The sequence below is a fragment of the Palaemon carinicauda genome, chromosome 1 (assembly GCF_036898095.1).
Source record: "Palaemon carinicauda isolate YSFRI2023 chromosome 1, ASM3689809v2, whole genome shotgun sequence".
In the NCBI taxonomy this organism is placed as follows: Eukaryota; Metazoa; Arthropoda; class Malacostraca; order Decapoda; family Palaemonidae; genus Palaemon; species Palaemon carinicauda.
The window spans coordinates 269076276-269102068 of record NC_090725.1 but is presented as its reverse complement, the minus strand read 5'-3'; the positions used below and the strand labels follow the sequence as shown (position 1 = coordinate 269102068).

The following is a 25793-nucleotide window of genomic DNA, read 5'->3' as shown; positions in this document are numbered from 1 at the left end:
ACATAAAGGCAGAGATAACGTTGGTATCTGTACCATCAAAATTTAAGTTTAATATTTACATGTTACAGTTATTCCAGTCCCAGTTTTCTTTTACTACAAGTTTGATTACAGTCTAGACTTTTGGTTCTGCAGAATTTAGAAATGGATTCTCCGGAAACCTTCAGTACCAATGCACCTTTTTAATAAGATGCTTCTTGTAGATCATTTAAAGACTGTGCTAGAGAAAAAAATATCCACAAAATTCTTGATTCCCCTATCACTATGTACATTAACCAATTCTCTTAATCATCTTTTTAGCTTTCAAGTTTGAAGCATCTGTCATTTAGTTTATATTTTTAAGCTAGGAGTTTCAGTTTTATATTCAAAATGTGTAAAAAAAATAGTTAAAGATAAAATAATGGATGCTTATTAAATGCATTACCATGCACTTTAATTATTCTGAGTTTTTTAAATTTATCTAGTACAATTTTTTTCTCTTACAGATAGCTGCAGCCAGCCGGGTAGAAGGCATGAGAGCTTCTACAATTTTAACATTATTGCATTACGTTCAAAAACGGCAACAAAAGTACTCTTCATAGTAGTAAGGTCAAAATATTTTATATCCGAGCCATTTAGTGTATCAAATATGTAAATTTTTCAAGAAATGAATTTTCAAATAAAAATAACTACATGTAAAATATAAAAGATCATAGAAATAAAAGTTCATAGTAAACAAATTTATATATTTTTACCTAGTGTACCTCAACAGCATAGCTTTCTTAATTATTATTAACAAAGACTACAAAATACATTGTATTAGACCTTTAGCTATAAAAATATATAGGCTATTTACAACAAAAATCTTTAATTTTCTATTAACAGGTATAAAGAGAAAAATTTGTTAATATTGCACCAAACTTAATGCTCTGCAGTATCAAGTATTATTCTGCTAATAAATTTCATTAAAGTTTATAATAAAATTTTTAATTATTATATGCTTGAAAACTCAACAGTAGTCATTCTAAAGATTAAAAATTTAATAGAATGTTTAATGTGAATAAATATACTACCTTACCAGTATTAAATTTAATCTTAAAATATAACTTTAATAAAGCTGCTCACTACTTTCCCATGAAAAAACTTCCCACCCTTTTACAATTTTCCATCCACAAAGCTCACAATATGACATGCTAATTCCTCCCCTTTATCTTCCTGAAGAAAGTGACCAGCTCCTACAATAGTTTTGGATACTGCATGAGGTAAAAGGCCCATAAAATTCTGGTCTTGGCCCCTGGTAATGGGATCTTTATCTGAAAACATCACTAGAGCTGGCTTTCTCCATTCGCTAGCTAAATAATCACGAGTAGCTTTCATATCGGCTGCTACTGAATCATGAGAAGTCAGAGGAACTAAGAGAGGCCATTTAGCAGCACCACTCTTAAATACTGAAGATGGAAATGGAGCAGCATACCCTTCTAACACTCCTGGTTCAGGTTTCAATAGAACCACTTTGAACAAGGAATAGACTGGTAATGAAGTCCCAAATAACTCTGCAAAAGTGCGCCACAGCAAGAATGGAGTAAACTTAGCTAACTTTTCAACGCTTTTGTTAGAAAACCCAATACCAGAGGGTAACCCAGTGTTCATAATTACCAGTCTTGTAAATACATTAGGGTTATCTTTAACAACTGAGAGGCCTACAAGACCGCCCCAATCTTGACATACTAAAGTAATACCCTTGATATTGATGTGGTCCAAAAACAATCTTAAAGTCATCGTATGCATGTTATGACTATAATTTTCCATGTCCACATACTTATCAGACTTCCCAAACCCAATAAAATCAGGAGCTATGACTCTATAACCAGCCTCCACTAAAACTGGAATCATGTGTCTATACAAAAATGACCAGCTTGGCTCTCCATGAAGACACAACATCACTTCTTTCGCATCTTTAGGCCCTGTGAAAATTAAAAGCTCAATTTAATTATTTTACACTACTACATTTAATCAATATTTTACTAATATTTTAAACAGTAACTTGAATTATTATATTGAACAAAGTATAGATAGTTAAACTGAACCAAGTCTTAAAACAAAAGGAGATATTTATAAGAGCATAAGCAGTTTAGAAATAAGAAATTTTATTAAAATATTTTTATGAACCTCCCTAATCATATTGCCAACTTGCACTGCTAGAGGTTGGATACCAGTGAAGTTAAGAGATAGGATAAAATTATTTAAGTTGAAGCAATATAGTATTGTTAGGACTTTACTGAACTGGTCTAGATTACCTCCAAGTCATTTCAAGATACTGTTTGAAATATGAGACTCCAGATTGTTCACTCAGGCAACAGTATTTAAAATGCAAGACTGTATTAACTAAATGATAGTTTTTAATTTAAATACTGGATAGATTTAAAATCAAAAAAATAAAACTCCATATACCCTTACATAATAGTTACAAATTAACTGAACACTAAAAATAGAATACAGCCCTGCATTCACTATGGGGCCTAGAGCCAACAAAGAGCAAACCAGGATTCTCTAAGAACATTTACTGAAAGACTTTGTATGCCAGAGTTACTGCTAAACTCTTTCAAAGAAAAAATTTCCACAAAAATTAAGGGAGGTAGCTGTACTACCACCACCATGTACAATACCTTAACTTTCAAGCCTTATTAGATTTGGATCCAATTCTTAAAACTCCTTCAGTGACCTAACTACAACTAGGAATGATATTGCATTTTTGGTCAAAGGACATTTAGGGACCCAATTCACTATGAAAAGAGTACCTCTAATATCTGTACAGTAGTTTTGTCCAAATAATACTGAACACCTTACAGGACAAAATCCAATTTCCTTTGAAATACTTCCATTTTCTGATATTGAAGGCATAAAATTCAAGCAGTCTAGTCTTAAAAATAATTTTAGCTCTTTCTTCAGTATGCCAAATAGTATGCCCTGGAATTTTAGGAATCTGCAACTTCTTGCTCACAAGGATTCAAGGGTCCAGAGTTGACAAAAACTGTGGCATGGTGGAGGTTTTGTTATACAGAACTAACAGACCCAGGATTACACTGCGCCCATCAACAAAAAGGCAACCGTTACCAAAAGCGATGTATACTACTTCCAACATTATACTTTTCATTGGTAATATCCCCATCTTCCAGTAAATTCACTGGCTCCCTTGTTTTCTTTGGATGACCTTCAGTGGCCTCTATTCCAAAACAACCTCACCTCATAATTCACCTTAAAGTTCTATAGGGCTTTGTAAAGAGACTGGCCATCTTAGAACCCCCTGTAGCCCCCACTTCCAAAGATGCCACTGCAATCACTAGATTGAACAGTGTCTAACTGGCACAAACCCAGCTAGCCTAAGGGTGTCCGAGACTAGTATGTAAAATTACTAATTGATTAATTCCAACTTTTGTCCCACTTCTTGGCCAACAATATCTAAGGATAGGCTACCATTAGAGTTCTTGGAACCCTTCAAATCCTATAGGGTATACTCACACTAAGTAGCTACACTCTTTAAGGAAGGAAAAGTCCCCATTACGAAGCACCATCAGACTAATTTAGTCAAGTTTTGCTAGAAAATGAGTTTTATGCCCAGGCACAACCATAAAAGCATCAACAAGAGTATGTTTAAGAGAATGACCCTCACCTGAAATGGCTTGTGCTGAATTAGCAATAAGCACCTTTATGCACCATCAAAACTATGGACCGAGGGATGGATCACAATCTCCCATTTCTAGTCAAGAAATGCTGCCAGGTTTTTTAACTCTGTCATCCAATGGCAAATTTGTATATGTCTACACACAGACTGACCAGAATGAACACCTGCCAAGAGTTACCTACCAAGTCTCATTCTTCTGAAGACAAGTCAGCATGTTTACCACAAATAAGTATAAGACTTGAAATTGTAATTATAGTACTGTATTAGGTAGACCCACACCCAGTAACTGTTATAAGGTCTACTACAGTAAGAACACTCCAGTTATTTGAAAGGAGGAGGTTTAAAGAATCAGGTAATGCAACACAGTATACAGTAGAGATTTAAAGATTTTGTTTCCAGGAATTACTGTATATGAAAGTATAGATTCTTTGTAGTTTTATATCATATCCAATACTGTGATCTTTATAAATATTTAAAATATTCTCGAAGAATATTTATAAACTACTGCATCCAATTTGAAGCCAGTTTCACAAGATTGAAATGTGCAGATGCCATTCATTCCTAAAGAAACAAGTACAATAATGTACATAATTAAAGTCAAACTTAAAATGCTACACTGAATAGCTGGGTAAAATACAAAGGTTACAAATTAATTTCCAATACAATATTATTATTATTAGCCAAGCTACAACCCTAGTTGGAAAATGAAGTTTTTATGATAAAACAAAAGTTTTATGAATACTTACCTGGCAGTTATATATATATAGCGATAGTCTGTCGTCCGGCAGATTTTTCAAAACTCGCGGCAACCGCCGAGTGGTAGTTGTCTGGTTAGGTGGTTGAACACTTCGAATGCTCTGTAGATACCTTTGAGGAGATGATCAAACTGACATCGACCATAAGATATTAGTCCTTCTCATGGCCAAACGACGAGGAGAGTCTACTAGGCTTGAGAAGTCGCCCTGGGCAGAAGCAGGAACTCCCAAGCCGAGAACTTCTGTCTTGTACCATATACTAGACTTGGAAGGCAATCTGGCCGGGGGAAAAGCGAAGCCTGTTTTGCCCAAGTCTTTTTTTAGATTGCATCCGAACACCCATTAACTTCAATGCTCTCTTTGAAGAACGATTGAGTACCATCTTAGTAAAAAGCGATGTTCTTGCAGTTTTTCCCAAGGTAAATCCAAAGGAGGTGAACATGGGGCTACGGGAGCAAAATGATCCGGAAATAACTCCGTAAAGACCAACAATCTTTCTAAGGTCGACAGTGTTGAGGTGTCTTATTCTCTTCTTCCTCCGAGACAACATCCACGAGTTCATCTGGAGAAAAGTGATCATCCGGTTCTTTTTCTGTAAGAATTCCATCCGCCGTAGCAGCATCTTGTTCAGATCAAGACGTTCGGTATGGCTGACGTCCACATGACGTTCGCTAATCTTGCGCTCGACGTCACGTCCGACTGCATGTCGAACAGCATCTGACTGACGTTGGAAGTCACGGTTTGCTTGACGTTCGACATCACGCGCTAGTCGCTCGAAGTTACGTTTAGCTTGACGCTCGGCATCACGCGCTAGTCGCTCGAAGTTTCGTTTAGCTTGACGCTCGGCATCACGCGCTAGTCGCTCGAAGTTACGTTTAGCTTGACGCTCGGCATCGAGCTTAGCTGCCTGGCGATCGTCGCCGCGCTTGGAAAGTTGACGCTCGACGTCACGCTTGGTCGCTTGACGTTTGGTATCAAGAGAAGCAGGAACTCTATGAGATACAGAAGCCTTATGCTGTTCAACGTTGCGTTTGCTGGATGGCCGCCTGTGCGACAACCGAACCACCGCTTTGCTAACAGCAGGCTGATAAGACTGCATAAAGGATGAGAGCAGCTGCTTCATGTCTTGCAGCATAGTCCAATTAGGATCAACATGCGGCGACACAGGGTAAGAAACTTCGATCGCGAACTCTTCTTCCTCATCGCTTACCTAACACTCCAAGTTTTCAGAAGACTGAAACCAGTCTGACGGAAGAGGCGGTGCATGTACCGTAATACCAGACTCAGGAACAAGATCCGTATCAGTCTGAACTAAACCTTTATCAACTTCTGACATCCTATCAGGACGTTTCGCAGGAGAACCTTCGACAGACGAATGAAAACAGTCTGAAGTGTCCCAATGGCTACAACCAGGCGCTTGCGGTGACGAATCGGGACGCTGAGCCACTACATCCGCTTTCCTCGTAAGAGGTCTGGAAGCACGACGCCAGCCCTTTCTGTGCATAGCGTCATCCGAAGATGGAGATAACAAATTAACCTCACCTTTCCCATGGCGAGGGCGAGCGTCCTGCGATGCGACAACAGGTACGCTCTAGGGGACGTCTGCAAGAGCGATAACGCCTCTCATTCCCTTTTGCCGCTCGACATTACTTCTCCCATGGGTTCGGGAGCTTGAAAGAGGTCTAAGGCTAGGTGAACGACAGGCCCAAGCAGACGCACCCTCCACATCACTGAACTCATTAATTGCACTTAACACTAAACACTTTTTAACTGGTTCACGTCTGACATGAGCTGGTTTCTGTCCACCACGAGAGATTCTACCTTTACTCTAAGGACTCCAAGGGCTTGAATCGCGGTCATCATATCTTTAAGTGTAGGTTCAGATGAAACTGTATTGGGAACTGAAACTATCTACCACTACAGGGGAAGGATTAGGTTCAATGATACGGGAAGTGGATAATTCTCTAGATCAAGAAGAACTACGCCTAACTCACTCTCTCTAATTTACGAGAGTAGCGGTCAAAAGCCAACCACTCACTCTCAGACAATGAAACATTCTTCACGTCGATCCCCCAATTCACAAATTTATACCTCTATATTTGGAACAAATTGAATGGGGATCTACAGCGGTTTTAGGAAGCATAGAGTCTTACACCCTTTAAAACACTTCCTATATGAAGGAGAAGGGTCGGCCATATTGAAAAGTTAAAGAGATAAAAAACAAGCAAAGGTAAAAATAATCCAAGTAATCCAAATCAATAAGTATTCAAGAGAATTCGAAAGCAAAATCCAATAAGCGAAAGCCAATAACCAAAAACAATGTACATCACCAAGATAACTATCCAAAATCCAAGGTACTGTAGTTAGCAAGTTAATTCCAAACGATGTTGCCAGCAATGGCCGCAGAGAAGATCTGGTGAAGTATGGAATGGTTCTGCCTATCTCCCGTGAGGGCGCTAGTGTACACCTAGCAACTATCTGCCATTGCCGCGAGTTTTTGAATTTCTGCCGGACGTCAGAAACTAAAGCTATTTTAATATAACCAGCGGGTAAGTTTAATGTTTAAAAAGGTGATTATAGAACCCTAGGGAAGTTTGTTCCAGGACCGGTTTTATCGCTCCCTTCTCCAGCATCTGGTTCACCAGTTCCAGTAGCGCCCCTTGTTTCACGGCTTTCGAGTACTGCGCCACTAAGGCTAGAGGTGTTCTTGAAAGCGGAGGCTTCTTCAAGAGGGGGATCTTGTACCCCTCTCTGATGACCGAGAGGGACCAGACGTCCGCCCCTCTTTCCTTTCAGGCATGACAAAAATGTGAGCCTTGCTCCTACTGCTGTCTGGAGGACTTGCGCTTCATTTCCTGGCGCGGGCCCTGAACGACCCTCTGTTCGCTCTACTGCCCGTCTCCTGCCTTCTTCCTCTGAACTCCATTCTAGGAGCAGCTCTACCCCGAAAGGGCTGCTGAACTTTCCTCTCCTCCTCCTTCAATGATGACTGAATCACCGGTAAAACCTTCCTTGCGAAGCGCGACAGGAGGTCTTGCATAGCCTTTTGCGCCAGCGAAAGGGTAATGTCCCTGACTAGGGACTCTGGGAAAAAGGTGTTCCGAGAGAGGGGCGTATAGGAGCTCCGCCTTCTACGTGACCGTAACTGCTCTGGACATGAAGGAACATAAGAGCCCTCTTCTTAAGAACTTCCGCAGAGAACAGGGAAGCCAACTCGTTTGCCCCATCTCTAAGAGTCTTATCCATAAAGGCCATAATACTGGTTAGGTCTTCTGTGGCTTGTAAGAGTTCCGTTTTCCTACCCAGTTTACCAAGAGCCCAGTCTAAAAAGCTGAACACTTCAAAGGATCGGAAGATTCCCTTGACGAGGTGGTCTAGCTCTGACAGACCACATCACCTTAGCAGAGTTAAGGGCATGTCTTCTGGAAGAATCTACAATGCCGGAGAAGTCCCCCTGAGGCGGCAGGTACTCCCAGGCCAAGAGTTTCTCCAGTCTCATACCCCATGCCCGCCTTAGATGCAAGTCGAGCTGGTGGAAACGAGAATGTGGTCTTCACTGCTTGCCTACCCTCCTTCAGCCAGTCATTGATCCTAGGCAGAGCCTTCTTAGCAGAGATGGACAGTTTCATCTTTATGAAAGCTGACCGCTTCTTCGCCTTCTTCCTGCTGAACTGCGACTGAGGAGAACGAGGGGCAGCAGGTTTAAACTCTTCTCCATACAGCTCAAGGAGGGAGCGAGAATCTTACAATCAGCAGCTGCATTAGCAGGTTTATCCTCATCCTCCGAAATATCCTCCAAGTCTTGCATTTCTTCCAACTCTGTCTCCCTTTGGGCTGAAGGAACTAAGACAGAGGTTCCTTTAACATCCCGATTACTTTCAATCGGGCTTACATAAGGATCACTTTCTTCCAGCTGTTCACCTGCATCCGAGGAGAAATACAGATCACCGGATAAACCGTCTGTGAGGACTGGATGCATCCTGACGTAGGGAAACACGTGCGTCCTGGCGCCGTGCGCTGGTGACGTCGAGCTCTAGAAGCGTCCTTGTGTTGAGAGGAGGATGCGTCCCGACGTCAAGAGCTGGATGCGTCCTTGCGTCGAGAGCTGAAGGCGTCCTGACGTTGCGAGATGGAAGCGTCCTGGAGAGGCAGGCTGGATGCGTCCTGACGTCGCAAGCGGGAGACTGAAGTGTCCTGACGACGAGAATCGTAAGCGTCCTATCATCTAGAGGAAGGAGAAATGCGGCGTCGAGGGCTTGACTAATCGCGGCCCGTTTCCCTGGAAGAGGAGTGACATAACCTCCCTTCACCGCGAGAACAGCGCTGTCTGTCGTCCTGCAAGGGAGAAGAACTCCATTCTTTCTTACTAGCCGATTTCTTCACTGGTAATTTGTCGTCTTTACGCCTGCCCGACTGGGGGGAGGGCGGCTAAAAGCCTGAACAAGTGACACCAGTTGTTTTTGCATAACTGTCATGAAAGATTTCGCAGAAGCTGCTGCGTCTCGCGATTCCGAAGGCGAAGGCTGCCGAGTCACGCTGGTAGCAGGAGAAGGTTCTCTCGGGGTCCCCCGTCACCTGAAGGAAGAGGAGATCCCTCCTTCCTTCCATCTCTAGGTTTAGACCTTTTCGCTGGAGAGGCGTCCCAGTCATCGTCGGAAGGAAAAGGTTCCGGGTTACTTGAAAGGGGAGAGCGAGAATAGGTCTGGTCAGCTTGCTGTATCCACCTTCCCTTGGTCGGCCACGAAGCCTCATACTGCCATCTGCGTCTAGGAGAGGGGCTCAGGGAAGACACTATCACTTCCGACACGCCTTTTCCTTGGCGGTCACGAGCAGCCTGGGAAATAGCAACAGGATTGCTTTAGGCGACGGCTGACCGAGGATACGTACCTCTCACTCCCTTGCGGCCGTCTACGTACCTTCTCCCTTGGTCCTGGGAGCTTGGTAGAGGTCTAGACCTAGGGGCGTGACAGGTTCGATCAGTCGCCGCCTCCACTGCACTTTCACAAGCACTAATTTCACTTCCACTCTTACCTTTCAAGGCTGCAAGCTGGTCCTTAAGAGCCTTCATCTCAGCTGCCATCCTGGCGTACTGAGGGTCATCCATAGTTACTGTTCCTGTAGAAGGAGCATGGGCTACTACCTCAGGAGAAGGTTCAACTTCTACAGAAGAATTATGAATTGAGGGGTTAAAAGAAAAAAAAAAAAAAAAGTCTGGGCTAACCTCACTAGCAGATTTAGAATTAGAAGCCCTCCTGACCTTATCTAATTCTAACTTGTGCACATAGCGTTTCATTTCCAACCATTTCTTTTCGTCCAACACATCACATTCTTCGCACCTTTTATCAAGGGCACACTCAAAATCCCTGCACCCAAACAAATAGTGAGGGTCCACCGAAATTTTCGGTAACCCCATCTTGCATTCCTCATTCACACAAACTTGAAAATGTAGTTTATCAGACATCGTAATAAAAAAAAGTCCAAAGAATAAATCACAAAAGCAATTGCCAATCCACAGGTCAGTATACGTCACCAAAAAATAAGTGCAATACAGCGACACAGGGAAAGCGAGCGAAAAACTCCGATGGCGGACCAATAATGATATCAGTCCAACCGGCAGAGATGATCTGAGGATGAGAAAACGGGAATGATTCCAAGTACCACCCTGTAAGGGTTGTTAACCACCTAAACGGACAACCACCACTCGGCAGTTGCCGCGAGTTTTGAAAAATCTGCCAGACGACAGACTATAGCTATATATATATAACTGCCAGGTAAGTTCTATTCGTAAAAAGAAAGATGCTACATGCCCAAGGGCTCCAACTGGGAAAATAGCCATGTGAGGAAGGAAATTAAAGTGTGCCAGAATGTACCCTCAGTCAAGAGTAATTAACCAAAGTGAAATATGTTAGAGGCTATGGCACTACAGATTAAAGGACGTAAAAGGAGAAAAAAAAGGAAGAAAAGAGCTGCAACCAGAGGGATCGTATGTAATACTACCTGGCCGGTCAAAATGACCCAATGACACTAGCTGTAGGATTGACACAGCCAGTATTTTGGCCTACTTAATACATTATGTTAAAGGAGGAGGGAGAAGAGTATTAAAAATTTCCAAGTGGTTCTCTCTCTACCACTTTTGTTCCTCTACAGCATATCCTTAATTTTTGTCGACGTTCTATGGACTAGCAGAAATGTAATTATTGAAGTCTGTTGTAAGTTTTAATGAGCCAAAGAACACCACTTTTACCTACAGTTATTTTCAACTATTTGTCACAAATTGCAGTATCCAGATTTATCCAGGCATCAAAAATATGCCCTTTTGAGATGAATTTCATGGGCTGGGTATTATGAACAAGATACATTCTGAGGATGTGGATTTCATGGGCTGGGTATTATGAACAAGCTACATTCTGAGGATGTGAATTTCATGGGCTGGGTATTATGAACAAGCTACATTCTGAGGATGTGGATCTCAAATAGTTGCAAGGTAGACACCAGACCAAGTTTGAAGATTTTAGGTTTTGGCTAGGAAGAGGTGGCGCATGGTAAAGTCAAGACAACTCGGGATATGAGAATTAACTTCTGGTCAATCCAAAAGGTAGCCAAGTTCACCAAATCTTTCTTGCAAGTCTAAAGCTATAAGATTAACGGTTTTGTCAAAAGTTTCGCAGAGATCGAGGAATTACTTCTCCAAAAACTCAAGCACCCTATCTATTAACAAAGATCAAGAATTGGTGAAGGGGGTCTATCTAAGCAACAGTAAAGATTGGGTGGTCTTAAGAAACACTAGATTTACCCCCGATCGATGCCCAATGCATGCTAGAGAGTTTCTCTTAATGGTGTTTTATATGAAAACACTGTTTATGGATCAGAAAGGAAGCCTATAAGTCACAGGTTATTCCTTGGAAAAGCAAAGTAATCCTTCTCTATAATACAGAAAACCCAAACATGAATATTCTGGGTCAGAAATGAAGCAAAGATAATCAGACTTCCTTCTTTCTGATAAGACTGCGCAGACTAAAGCGGGTGTATTCTTCAGTCTCCGATGCTTAAGCAGTGGATACCATGGGCTGTTTGGCAAAAGTAGAGCTATTAGCATAGTTGTTCCTGCACAATATTACAAGCTTTCGAAATCAAACAGACTGAAACCGAGAACGAGCACCATCTCTTCCATCAAGATTCACAACTTCTGTTGCCAATGCTCGACACACATTTAGGGCTACATATAGTAGCAAGTTTATAGTTTTCTTTGGATGCAAATGGGTATAGTTGGAGAACCGGGAACTCTTACAACCTCCAAAATAGAATACGGGTCCAAGGCCCAGTCTATACACAGGATGTCAGTCTGTATAGTGAACCATAGATGGAATAGCAAGAGGAACACTTAACTTCTGAAAAAATCAGAAGGGTTAATCTCTTAAGAATTCTCTAGCAGGATCCCCCCCTCCCCCACTTTGCCTATGAAAATCTTTAAATGATTGTTCCTTCTTGAAACTCTCTTCAACATAATGAAAAACAGTCAGTTCCAACACTCATGTTGGATGCTGCAAAACTAAGGGGACCATTCCTACACAAGGATCTCCCCTAAATAACCTCCCCAACCTAACCAGGACAAGTCTGTATGAAGGTTCATTGAAATCTGGGAGGGACCAATAGGACTAACATGGATAATTGTATGTAACTACCAGGCAAATGAGCACAAACTTCTAGAAACTCTTCCTATTCCACTTTTCCAAACTTTATATTTTTCAACCTCGTCTTACCACCGACCTTAATTCTTTAGAGTGTATGTATTTGATGCAAATTTCTGATGTTAATATATTCCAATTATCTAAATTAGCTATGACCTGAACTACCTGAAACAGGAATTTGACCATTACCTTGCTAGCTTTTTAAACACTCTTGGGAGGATATTTTGGCCAAATTACATTGCTTTGAACCAGTATACCCCCATCCTGATCCAAAACCCTGGGTAAGGTCTGAAGAGGTGAGCACTGAAGACAAGTCAAAAAGTGTCTTTTAGAACTATAGCTAATGTCCATGCCAGCTGGAGAATGGTAATCATTGAAAGAAGTCTCACCTGTGTGAGAGAGGTCTACAATAAAGTTTTTTTTGGTGTGCTAATGTCTGCCCTGGAATTTAAGAAACCTGGACTGACTTTTTGCAACTTCTTTCTTACCAAGTCTAGTTCCAGGGTTCTGGTCTGGCAAAATCTACGAAAGGGAGAATTTGACATTCATGACCAACAGACTCCCATGAGACAACTCTCTGCACCCACAGAGTTAAGATTTTCCAAAAAGGGCTTCCCGCCAATCCAAAGCACCACCTTACAGAGATCCTTTGCCTTCACAGGACTTAAAAGGCCCCTCAGTTTCCCTTTTACTTTCTCTAATGGCTCCTCTATAGCCCACAATAACTGGCAACTAGATTGGGCCTCACCTTGGGCAAAACATTCGCTACCCATTTTCCTTTAGGAAACTCTGGGATAGGTAGTTTTAGGATGGGAAATAGTGGCTGGTCTACAGGTTGCCTTTAAGACTGCTGCTAGTTAAAAGGCTGCAGTATCGTGATAGGAAGCCTCTATTAGGAAAGGTCTAAAACCTTTCCTCAATTCCCTGGAAGTGAAGGGGACAATATGTCTGCTTTGATTTTATATTTCCTCTAGGGCTTGGGGAAAGATTTGCATGAATGATTAATATACAGGAATTACTACTTTTTCCTGATATAATGGTGCCTCACCTGGTAATTCTTAAAATTCTGCCAAGCCTCACAGACAGGTTTATACTGTGGCTTTACTACCAGTGGTAGCCATCTGGGATACCCCGATAGCTCCCACTTCCAAAAAGCCACTGCAGATTTATGTTAAACAAGGTCTGCCAGGCCCTGAATTCTGTAGTCCTAAAATGATCTGTGATGAAAGGAAATTGCTAAATTGACTGGTACCTACCCGAGTGGCTCATTCTTTGGGAAGCAAAACTGTTCTACGAATCTAAAATTTGTGCGTCTCCACAAGGGGCTACTGTACACTTTGGGCCATGTGAAAATCCCTCTGCAACACCTTCATTAAATGATGCCAATTTCACCATTTTGGATACATTTTTTTCAGCCTGGACGTATCATTCAGACCACAAACTCATCTAGCAAACTCTCTAGATTAAAAAATTTGCATCTGACAATACTGCCTCAACCTAGGTATTCAGACTTATACAGGGTCAGAACAACCTCCTCAGTGGTTAGTTGGAGCCATTCAAAGATATGGATTTTTGACCCTCCATTGCAATTCTATAAATACAGAAAGATCCTCAAATTCAATGTCCTCGAATGGCAGGTCCGTATACTTGTGCCAAAAAGTTTCAGGCCAAATGGCACATCCATCACAGAATCACCAAGAGTTTCCTACAAAATTTGTCTCTTCTACATCAGTACCCAAAGGCCCATGTTGCGCCACCCAATACAGAGCATTCAATACAGTATTTAAAAGCAAAGTTAGAGAGCCCACTGGAACCTTCCTAGGAAACTGGTAACCCAAGGCCCAGCAACAACAGTCTCCAGGCTGGAGAAAAAAAAAAAAAAAAAAAAAAAAAAAAAAAAAAAAAAAAAAAAGCTTCTTAAACCATCAAGCATGTAGTTTCAACCCAGCTGTCTACCGAGATAACGCTGGTCCATGGATGGGAAGAAATACAAATGCAGTTAGAATAAAATATTTTTTTATATTTTAAGGCAGAAAATCTCTTGATACACCATTAGCTTTAGGAATTTAGGCAAGCTACATAGAAATAAAAGAAAATGTGTCTAAAACTAACCTTCATCCAAATAATGAACTCTCGGAAGAGTTTTACCACCTCCAATTGGCAATTCAACATAATTTGGTTTGAAAGGATAGCCTGTAGAAGCCAGGTCTTTAAAATTCTCCTCTGGTGTACGGACAACAATCGGGGTAGTTCTTTGGAAGATAATGCAGTAAATAAATCCGAAGACTTTCTTCATGAAACAGAGTCCCTGTAGGACAAGTATGACTACTGGGAAGAGTAGGAGGCGCTTTACATACCTATTCATGTTTTTCATTTTCAAACTAATCTGAAAAATTAAGGAAAATTTTTATTAGTACAGTATTACTATTATTACTTAACATTAATTTGAAATATAAACTATGTATACCAAAATTCAGTGGACAATTTAAAGAAAATTTAATGTTCAATCTCCAGTTGCAGGTACTTTTAACTCTACAGAACAAAAATAGGTAAAACATGGAAAATTGCAGTTAAAGCTTCTTATGTACTATAATTTAGTTAACCTTTGTCCAATTGTTAAGGATTCAAAATTAAAAAGGGCCATGAAAATAAGATTTTGTATTAAAAATTTTAAAAATCAAAATTTTCAAATCTGTATCAGCCTATCTGTTTAAAAATTAATCAGGATGACAAGGTTTTAAAAGAACTCTCTCTAGTTTTCAATCTCAAAAACTTTTCTTTCCCCACTAATCCAAAATCAAGCAGTTTATATCTTCAATAAGATTATTACAACTTCAGTTTTGGTAAAATTAAAACCTACCCAAGTTTTTAACTGCTTCCTCACCCCAAAACTAACAGTACAGTAAATTTCTTAAATACATACCAGCAGTTCCATTCCAGAAGCAATTTATATACTTTACCTAAAATAAATTAGTTATGAGGCCCAAAATTTAATAAGCTTACATACTAACCTAGTAGCAAGCGTTCTATCAAAAGATTTTCGCCACAAAAAAATAACCTCCAAGGTACAATGTTTAAAAAACCTGTATTTCGATGGTTTGCTTTACTAGATCCTGAATAAAACTGCAGGTTTATGCAACAACCAAAAAGAATGCATTGTCAACAAGCTGAAGATTAGATTTGGTGGGATTTAGATTAGATAAAAAAAGTGCTATTTTTAGAGAAGTGAGTTATTTAGTCTTTGGAGAGGCTTGTGGTCCCCAGGCAATGATCTTTCACATTAACTTATTGATATACTTTTGGTTAGTTTGCTTTGTAAGTCCAGAGTATATTTTAAATCTTAAGTTAATATGCATTACTTCCAGCCAAAGCCTATGTACTAGTGCTGATAAGGCCATTTAAGAGTTGTGATGACAAGTGATGCAATAAGAGTACATGAAAATACTTTGAATTTATGAATTAATACCAAGAGGATTGACCTCGATAATAAAAATGTTAGGCTTGAAACATCAGAGTATCAATAATGCATCTCAAACTTGGAAAGGATTTACTATAATCTTTAGACCATTACATTCTAATGTACCCTACATAAAAAAAATTTTAAAGTGCCACTCATTAAAACACTGCAAGCAATTAAAGCTCAAATTTTGGAGTTTTATGCCTACCTGAACTGTATACAAATTTGAGTAAGTTCAGCTTTTAAGAATAAAATTAAAATTTTTATGCTTTGAAAAATAAAGCTTACCGTACCAAAACAAGTTTTTACCGATGGCTATCAACTAAAAATTTAGAAATAAATCTGCAATATAAATTTGCTACATACAGTAGGATTCATCCCTAAGGATTAAAGCACATCAACGGACTTTCAGACCAAATTCTACTTTTAAAACTTAAGCTTCGAGCTAAACTTCAGGATAGCTCATGTTATTTATCAGTGAATGAATTTATTGAAATCATAAAATATTTAAAGTTAAGGAAACCTGAAAAATTAGTCAAATACATATGATATTTAATAAAAGTACCTAAAAGACCTAAGTTATCAAAGAATAAGAAATGGGTCTTGATGAAAGACACCAATCCATTTCTAAAAGTAACTTTAATTTATACAAACAAGTGTCCTTTAATAGTGTGATTTCAAAGGTGGAAAACTTAAAAAACATAAGGAGTTTGTAGTTACCGCCAGGCCACAAGGAAGCACCGGCCCACCGAGTAGCCACTTTGACCTACACCTAGAGTTTGTGGGGCAGATGAGACAGGAAGTAAAATTTAATGGTATAAGTTTGTAGACTATGGTTAAAAAAAATATAAAACTTAAAATTTGAGATTTGTTCCTACATTAATAAAACTAATCATCCTTTAATGGATATCCTTAGGTTGGAAGAATGAATAGGAGACTTATCCTTAGGTGTGAGAAAGACTTATCACCAAACTGGCAAGCTAAAATCCCAAAAGTCTAAGCACTCAAGACTACTTGTGAGCAAAGCAAATCACTACTCCAATCCACTTTGGTACAATTCTTAGGCTGTAGGCTAAAAGTTTTCTAATAAGCTGTAACTGAAGCATTTTTACTATTGTAGCATACCATATCAAATGGCAGGTAATAACTTGCAGGGTTTACATTAATGTCCATCCTTCCCTTAAGAATAGGGGAATTAATGATTTTACTCTAAGAAATTGATTAAGAGAATAAACTTAATATGCATTACAGCAACAATGGTAAGACTGCTGCACTCCAAAGACGGCACAACCACTATCTCAGATGCTTTGCCTCTTGTTCAGTGTTATCTTGGTTCGCTACACTACACGCTACACGTTGAGCAGCAACACCCGTTATATGGTAAAGGAATCCTGCAAGTAGTGAGCAGTGAAAGTGGTCAGAGGACTCCAGACACCTGCTCTTAATGCTTTCCCTCCAGAAAAAGTTCTAAAAACCTATTATTGCTTCCACTCCCTTTACCTCGTGCCTATGCTTGTCCCTCCTCCATGTCTTATGGAGATGTCATCGTTAATGACTTCATGAAGCCAGAGGGAATAACTACTGAAATTAAGAGTTTTGTAACCTCAATCTTCAAGGCTGGGACCTTTTTAAGTAGCATCCTAATACCCTCATAAGCCTAAGTTGCAAATCATTGGATTATATTATTTATCCTAGGAGGAAATATTAAAGTGTCACTATTTGAATAGACTTCTCGGAGTTGGTAACCAAATAAAACTAGTAATCGTTGGGCTGGAAGATGCTGGTGATCGAGGATCTGAACTATCCTTTGGTCAGGCAATCCTGTCTTCGGAAGAAAATACCCAACCTACCTACATACAGAAAATACTATCTTTTATCTTTTAAATCTATTAATATCATGAAGTCATTCCTTCTCATCGAGTGTTTTACCACACTTGTCATAGCTACCTTAAATGGAGTTTAACATATTTTCACCCAGGAAAGTGTGGTTTATTCTTAAAACACTTAATAGGCTTGCCTAAATATCAGCCAATAATTGTGGTTGGAAAATTAAAAGATATGTATCAATCTGCATCACATACTAACTTTGTTTGCAATGTTGAGTTCAAACATATTTAACCTGGTCCAATCTCAATTTCTTTCCAAAGTCATCCCTTCAACCCCCTTAGACCAACTTAAAACTATTCTAAATTGCATTTTTGTAAAAAAAAAATGCAGCTTTGAAAATTAAAATAACATTATTACTTGCTAAGATACAGACATAGTTGAAAAAGCAAGATGCTAAAAACCCAAGGCCTCAAACAGGGAAAGTATCCCAGTGAGGAAAGTAAACAAGGAAATAAACAAACAAGAGACTTAATGAACAATCAACAAAAGATATTAAAAATGAACATTAAAATATTTAAAAACAAATTTCAAAAACCTGATTTGAAAGACAGCCATGATTAAGAAATAAAAATGTTATGCATGTAAAATTTTGTACAGTACTTCCTTTAATATGCTACGAAAATTGCAAAATATAAAACTTCTGTGATCTGTATTATAGAAAATACTATGTGCGACTTTCCTAGAAACATTAAATTTGAACCATAAGTTTAGATATTAAATTCTGTATTGAAGGAATCAAAAGTACAGACTAAAATAAGATGTTCTGTTTAATGCAAGTTTGCATAAAATTTGTTGTGTGCAGTAGTGCAATATATGGTTAAAGTATACTACAACATGTTAAGTACACATTTTTTGTACTGACCCTGCAGTTTGGCAGATATCAGCGCATTTATAGGAGGTTGGGAGTCGCAGTTCAAAAATAAAAAACTTCCTAACTAAACTTATAGTTGCGTTGGGTTAGGTGTAGAACCTTAGGTTACGTGGTTTTCGTCTAAAATGTGGTTTTCTGGTCACGACAAAATTTCACTACCAGGACTGTGAAAAATTATAGACAAAATCTTATAACAATAAAATGTAGTAAATAATGTGCTTTCACAGAATTTGACCTTTACTTCAATAGCAAATAAGCCTAAATCCTGTTATACCATCCAAGAACTGGGATAATTTTTAGAAATCTAATAGTTTTTGCTCCACCGTGTGATAGCTTTGCTCGCTTAAAAAGAGAAACATCAAGCTCTTAAGTACTGCCAGGCAGTACATGCAGAGGTACGCATGCTAACCCAATTGATTATTATTTTTTAGATGATTAAGTTTTTATTTGCTGTGAAATTAAGTGCCATTCTCGAAGAAATTAAGTTTTTCAATAGGAAACAGTTTAGTAGAAGCGCTTTTTCCCGTCCCTAACTATAATAAAACTCAGAATAGTCCCAACGACCTACTGAAGGCTGGTCCCTTATCCTAAACTGCCAGTGCCATATCCTTAGTTTCCCAAACGGTTTCACTCCTGGCAAGGTAACAATCTTAAATTTTAAGATTAGCTTAATTTTTTTTCCAAGACTGATAAACAACACCGTAAAGAAAATCTGCATTATCAAGTAATAAAATATACAAGGCCCAACTACCTTAATTTTGTCAAATTTAATTTATGGGGAAATTTCTTTTAAACAAGGTACATTGTTTTTTTAACATTGCCTTATTACCTACCATAGCGCAATTTCAGAAGCTCAGTTAGATGAACATTTAAAACTTACTTCCGATGAGCTGCTGCCTATCGTTTTACATCAGCTACTACTACTATCCTTACAAGTACAGTAGTAGTATTGTAAACTGTAGTAGTATTGTAAACTGCGACCTCTTAATCCTATTTAGAACATTAAAGACATTCTGAAGATTAAAGAAATTCTGTACCTATTGATATGACAGATCAGAGATACAATATGGTATAATTAAAAGTTTTGATATCTCAGCTTTGGAAGTTTCAACTAATCCCGTTTGCCGTTTGGTTAGCAGTCTCCACATCCTCCTCTTTCAATCATATTTTACAATACCTTATTTCCCCTAACCACAATAGTAGTATTGTGAACTACGCTCTCATTCCTATCAAGTACACCAAAGACATACTGAAAGATTAAAGAAATGTTGTACCTATTGACATGACTAGAGAAAATCTGGTATAATTACGTTTTGATATCGCAGCTTTGGAGGTTTACAATGATCCTGTTTGGTTAGCTGTATCCCCAGTTCCCACTCCACAACACTGAAGTCTTTACTCCACTGGTCTTGGGGCCACTTGTTGACCCATGGCCGCTCTTGATAAAGGGTATTCCAATCTCTTCTGTCCTGTGCCACAGTCATCCAATCTCTATAGAGTTCAAACCCTTCTGCTGTAAATCTTCTAAACAGCTCCTCCAATCTTTTCTTGGTCGTCCAGGAGGTTTACGTTCAACTACATGTGCCAAGACCCTTCTTGGCATTCTTTCCTCATTCATTCTTGCAACATCCCCTGCCAACTGCATTTTTCTCCCCTTAACAAAAAGACATATGTGGTTGTTTTGCCTGTTCTCTTAACTCCCAGTTATGTCTCCTCCTCCATTCTTGTCTTTATTGGCCGTATACTGGTCCCACTATGGTAATAGCATTCATCAGCACTACGGTGTGTGGCCTATCATGGTTTGATTGACCAACACAAGAGTGCAGCCTTCAATTACATTCATGTGAACTCTTCCTTGACCAGCACCCTTGGGCTGTGATCATTTTAGTATTTTAAAGCACTAGTCCGGAATAGGACACGCCCCGAGGAGTTTCCCTAAAGAGGTTGTGGTCGTCTGGCCCAAGGTCTATTATTGGTGTGGCCACTAGGTTAAATCCTCTCTAACCTTTGTTCGCCTGAACCAAGTGGAAGGGGTGGGTTGTTACGCTACGAAATATAAGTTCCAAAGAAATACCCCTATCTGCTAAATATCTCTGCTTTAGTTTCATTAATTAAGATGGATAGACAACCATTAAAATCGTTCAAATGTTTCTAAAACTATTGTACAATTTTATAATGATCTTCTGGTGGTTATACTAGATTATTTACATTAAAAGATTATAAACTTCCACTTTATTTCTTGTTTTCATCACTGACTTTCATTATTATTACTACCCAAGCTACAACCCTAGTTGGAATAGCTTCCAGGGGTTTTACTAGATTATTTACACAGATTATCAACTTCCACTTGTTTTCATCACTGACTATTATCATTAACATTACTAGCAAAGCTACAACCTAGTTGGAAAAACAAGATGCAATAAGCCCAAGGGCTCCAACGTGGAAAAATAGCTTAGTGAAGAAAGGAAACAAGGAAATAAACTATATAATTAATGAAAAAATATTTAAATATTTAAAAAAACAAAATTCATAGATATATTTTTCACACTTCGCAAGCATGTTATCTGGTAATCCGATTTTCGCGTACTGGCGTTAATGCCTACTCTGCCACTTATCTCATTATATATCGCTACTTCCAACGTAACTAGCATTTCATTTAAGTAATCATAACTTTTCTGACATCTCATTCCTCTTATTAGCATTTTTTCTGTTCATGAAAAACAGAAATCAAACAATCTAATTCCTTTGCAGGTTTTTTTTTTTTTCTTTTTTTTTGCGTTGTGTTAGGCTACGTTTTTTTTTCATATCAATATTTGTTTTCACAGCAAAACAATGCAGTTTTACTTATTACATGAAACTTGACTCCGTAAAGTCTTACTTTTGTGACTATTTGCAGCAATAGGAGACATCAAATCACCGTTTGTTAAACCAACCGAAACAAAACATTTTGAAGAATTAATAGACGACATGCTAGTTTCCAGTGCACTCTAAAGATTATCTTCTGAAATACTGAATGTTTTACTTATTGGATGAACCTTTGTTTTCCTCCTTGCATTAGGAAATCTAAAAGCTAAATGTTTAGGACCTTTTCATAGGAAAAGGCAACTGAAGTAATGAAATTAAAACATGGCTGGGCAAATAAAGTTGATGGATTTGACACTTATCCGTCCTTGGTTGGTTTAGTGAATCCAGCCTTTAATATGGTTTGAATGACGTCACCAACGTCACTTTACTGACCTTGCTTTTAATTAAACGATGGTCACTATATTCATTTTTTTTTTAATGAGACTCATTTACACAGACTCACAGCGGTGCCTTATAAGCTCGGAAAAGTTTCCTATCTGATTGGTTAGTATTACCTTGTACCAATCCGCGATCAGGAAACTTTTCAGAGATAAAAAGGCACCCTTGCGAGTCTGTGCAAGTCTGCCTCACTAAAAAGAATGGACTGTAGTCTACCTGTCACCGGGCGACCAACCATGTTTACTCTAAGGAACGGCCGTTTCAACTTTGCGGACATGACTTAGAGTTTGGATTAAATGTTTGAATGAATATAGTTTATCATATTTGGCAATAAATTATGACATTTAGGCTAACAATATTCTCAGCCGATTAAAATTAAAAAAAAAAAAAACACCCAATTGGGGTAGGCCTAGCCCTGAAAAAAAGGAGCAACTACTCCCGCTAACCTGTTGAGCTAGTGTTGACACTACAAACCCGAACATGGACAAATACAACATCCACCAAATATGCCTAGATAAATTATGAGTGTATGAACGACAGTAGTCTACGATTACTTTTCATTCAAACCTATTTTTTGAGAGAGCTTCGATGATTGATATCTTTTTAAGTACTCTTTTTACCATTCCAAAAACCAACCAATGAATTTAGAATAAAGATTTACACTACGGTAAAGTCATAACTTGCCTAAACAGTTAGCACTACAGTATATGTCGTACGCTGGAAAATTTGAAAATGTTAAATTATAGACGGTGCCACTACTATACAAGAGCAAAATATAGCCAGGCATTAGCAAAACTTCTGACAAGCAATTTTCCAAAATCAGGTTCAACTCGAATAGCATACAAATTGAAAATCGAACTTAGATCACAGTTCGCGACTTGGTTGCAAACGCTTAAAAATTCTACAAAACACCCAATGCAATTCCTCATACTCTGAACCCGTCTACAACCAACTTACTTGCGTAGAATTATTTTTGTTTAAAAGTGTTTTGCCAAAGAAAAGAAATTAAAATCGTAGAGAAGGTGGTTGTGGTCCCTACAGAAAATTAACCTGCTCCTTTCCTGAAACTACAATACACCTTACCTTCACGAGAAACGAGTGTGATTTTGACTTAACAGTCCCGCCGTCGATGAGAGAACTGACCAAAGTTCCGAGTACCGACAACCTGACTTTGCTTTCAAGTATGCGGTCTTTCAGTTACTTACCTCCCAACTACCATCACTACGATCTAAACAATTTGACCAGTAGTTTAGACAGTTTCCATTGACTGTTTGACCATAATCAAGGCTGATTTAAAGGGAGATTTTTTATAAGATCGTATTACAGTTTTTGTTTGTGTATAGGATTAGAATTTCTGAGAGAAAACAATATCAATATTTAAGTCATGAATAGATAATCGCCTACAATATTGACATTTCTTATCGGGGTGAACCAACTAGATTAGGGCATCTCTATTAACGTTCAATATTTTAATTTTTTCTTCAGATCTTGTAAATAAACTCATCTATAATTATTAAGCAGAAAAACATAATTTTCAGTTAGCATTGTCATAGCATAAGAATCAATAGTGAATGAGATAATGCAAAGAATGGAAATGATAACTAATTAAGTTTATATGGCTACATATGAGCCAAACAAAATATGTAAAGCTATAAAAATAAAATAGCCTATGTTTATTTTTCCTTTCTAGGCTAATATAGGAAGGCCGGGGAAATTTAATTTTGTAACTAATGAACTCTAAATATGAGAAAAATGCCATATATATTTTTTTTTTTACATATGGAACTGGCACAAGAGTAGTGATACATAAACGCGTGAATTTAGACCAAAATATTTATGAATACAATTTATAAAATTTCATGTTTACTGTAATCCTGCATTTCATGTCGAACAAATCTTTCGGCTTCATAAATCTAAACCACCAAAAAATATAATAAATCAAAATAAAATCAATCAATTAAATTAAAAACGATAATAAAATCTTAGTTAAGGAAGTCGCCTAAATTCATTGCACTTTAACATGACTTTCTGGAGGCTTATGGTTTAGGTTCGAATATTTTTTTTATTTTTTTATTCACTTACGATTTTTTTTTCTCGAAAGGGCTGATGGAGTCAATTTTAAGCACTGTCCTTTGTCGTTGAATTTTCGTCTAGGAACCGACAAAGCCCAAAAAATTCGTAATGTGAAATTGTGTGATTGCAGTTTAGAAATGGGTTTTGTGGTCGCATTTTAGAAATGGGTTTTGTATATCATTGAACACTGGGCATATAAAGTTATTAAAAATGCACAGATAGGTCACGTGGTAATCACTTTTACTAAAGTGATTTCGTCCTAATTACTAAAGTTCAGGGCAACGAGTGTTTTATCTTAATCACAGCTGCCTGGAGCCTCATAGAAAATCACAAAGCTGGATGATATCCTCAGGATTCGCTTCTTAAAAAAATAATTTACAATTCCCATTCAAAAGAAAAAAAAATAAGATTCAACTAATTTTCTCATTTCTTGTTTGTGCTGGCATAGTTGAGCTATCTATCTTTCATTGAGGTTTTTTATCCTTAATGGTAGGGTCCCTGCCAGCATGGTTTCTAGCCGTACAGGTGGTGGTTCGAATCACCACCCGGCCAGAAGCTGTTACCATAAAATGAATTCCAAGTGGATATGTATTCCCAAGATAGAATTCGGTATTAAATGCATTTCGTGGGTGATATTTCCATTAATTAAAATCACGTGTGCTTGTGATATATGTTCATTAAAATAACCACGTGTTGCAAACTCACGATTCAGCTATCATGGTGGAGATGGGTCTATTTCAAGTCTATGAACAGAATCCTGAATTCGACAGGAATATGTAGGGGGACTTGTCATAAACTTTTAGTCTCTCTTGATAGCTGAGTCGGTAGGGTCCCTGTCAGCATGGTTTCTAGCCGTACAGGTGGTGGTTCGAATCACCACCCGGCCAGAAGCTGTTACCATAAAATGAATTCCAAGTGGATATATATTCCCAAGATAGAATTCGGTATTGAATGCATTTCGTGGGTGATATTTACATTAATTAAAATCACGTGTGCTTGTGATATATGTTCATTAAAATAACCACGTGTTGCAAACTCACGATTCAGCTATCATGGTGGAGATGGGTCTATTTCAAGTCTATGAACAGAATCCTGAATTCGACAGGAATATGTAGGGGGACTTGTCATAAACTTTTAGTCTCTCTTGATAGCTGAGTCGGTAGGGTCCCTGTCAGCATGGTTTCTAGCCGTACAGGTGGTGGTTCGAATCACCACCCGGCCAGAAGCTGTTACCATAAAATGAATTCCAAGTGGATATGTATTCCCAAGATAGAATTCGGTATTAAATGCATTTCCTGGGTGATATTTCCATTAATTAAAATCACGTGTGCTTGTGATATATGTTCATTAAAATAACCACGTGTTGCAAACTCACGATTCAGCTATCATGGTGGAGATGGGTCTATTTCAAGTCTATGAACAGAATCCTGAATTCGACAGGAATATGTAGGGGGACTTGTCATAAACTTTTAGTCTCTCTTGATAGCTGAGTCGGTAGGGTCCCTGTCAGCATGGTTTCTAGCCGTACAGGTGGTGGTTCGAATCACCACCCGGCCAGAAGCTGTTACCATAAAATGAATTCCAAGTGGATATATATTCCCAAGATAGAATTCGGTATTGAATGCATTTCGTGGGTGATATTTACATTAATTAAAATCACGTGTGCTTGTGATATATGTTCATTAAAATAACCACGTGTTGCAAACTCACGATTCAGCTATCATGGTGGAGATGGGTCTATTTCAAGTCTATGAACAGAATCCTGAATTCGACAGGAATATGTAGGGGGACTTGTCATAAACTTTTAGTCTCTCTTGATAGCTGAGTCGGTAGGGTCCCTGTCAGCATGGTTTCTAGCCGTACAGGTGGTGGTTCGAATCACCACCCGGCCAGAAGCTGTTACCATAAAATGAATTCCAAGTGGATATGTATTCCCAAGATAGAATTCGGTATTAAATGCATTTCGTGGGTGATATTTACATATATATATATATATATATATATATATATATATATATATATATATATATATATATATATATATATATATATATATATCCGGTCACATCCAACTCTCCCCGTCATACCATGGTGAGAGGGGATTGCATGTGCCTGCATATTTATTTAAATAATTATTCGTAATTTTTGACGAGTCTCGGAC

General features: G+C 38.4%; 2 protein-coding genes across 4 annotated transcripts in view; one reads left to right on the top strand and one right to left on the bottom strand.

Moving 5' to 3' along the window:
• The window catches only part of LOC137656232 (protein MTO1 homolog, mitochondrial), a 141836-nt gene extending 141120 nt beyond the window's left edge, over positions 1-716 (top strand). For all 3 annotated transcript variants that reach the window (XM_068390407.1, XM_068390409.1, XM_068390404.1), the window contains exon 14: positions 483-716. In XM_068390407.1, coding sequence (XP_068246508.1) covers positions 483-578 — 96 coding nt within the window. In that variant the 3' untranslated portion in view covers positions 579-716. The remainder of the gene's footprint in view (positions 1-482) is intronic.
• On the bottom strand, positions 709-22747 carry LOC137656242 (haloalkane dehalogenase-like). Its single transcript, XM_068390413.1, has 3 exons — positions 22643-22747; positions 14214-14487; positions 709-1940 (listed from the first exon to the last, which is right to left on the bottom strand). Exons 2-3 carry the CDS (start codon positions 14473-14475, stop codon positions 1132-1134), a joined length of 1071 nt encoding a protein of 356 aa, XP_068246514.1. The 5' UTR covers positions 14476-14487; positions 22643-22747; the 3' UTR covers positions 709-1131.
• Positions 22748-25793: the final 3046 nt, after the last annotated feature.

Bases quoted from the DNA above. Each gene is read 5' to 3' on its own strand.
- LOC137656242 (XM_068390413.1), bottom strand. From the start codon at position 14,475: ATGAAAAACATGAATAGGTATGTAAAGCGCCTCCTACTCTTCCCAGTA. The intron at 1,941-14,213 runs GTTAGTTTTAGA...TAATTTTCACAG, and splicing joins AGTTCATTATTTGGATGAAG to GGCCTAAAGATGCGAAAGAA.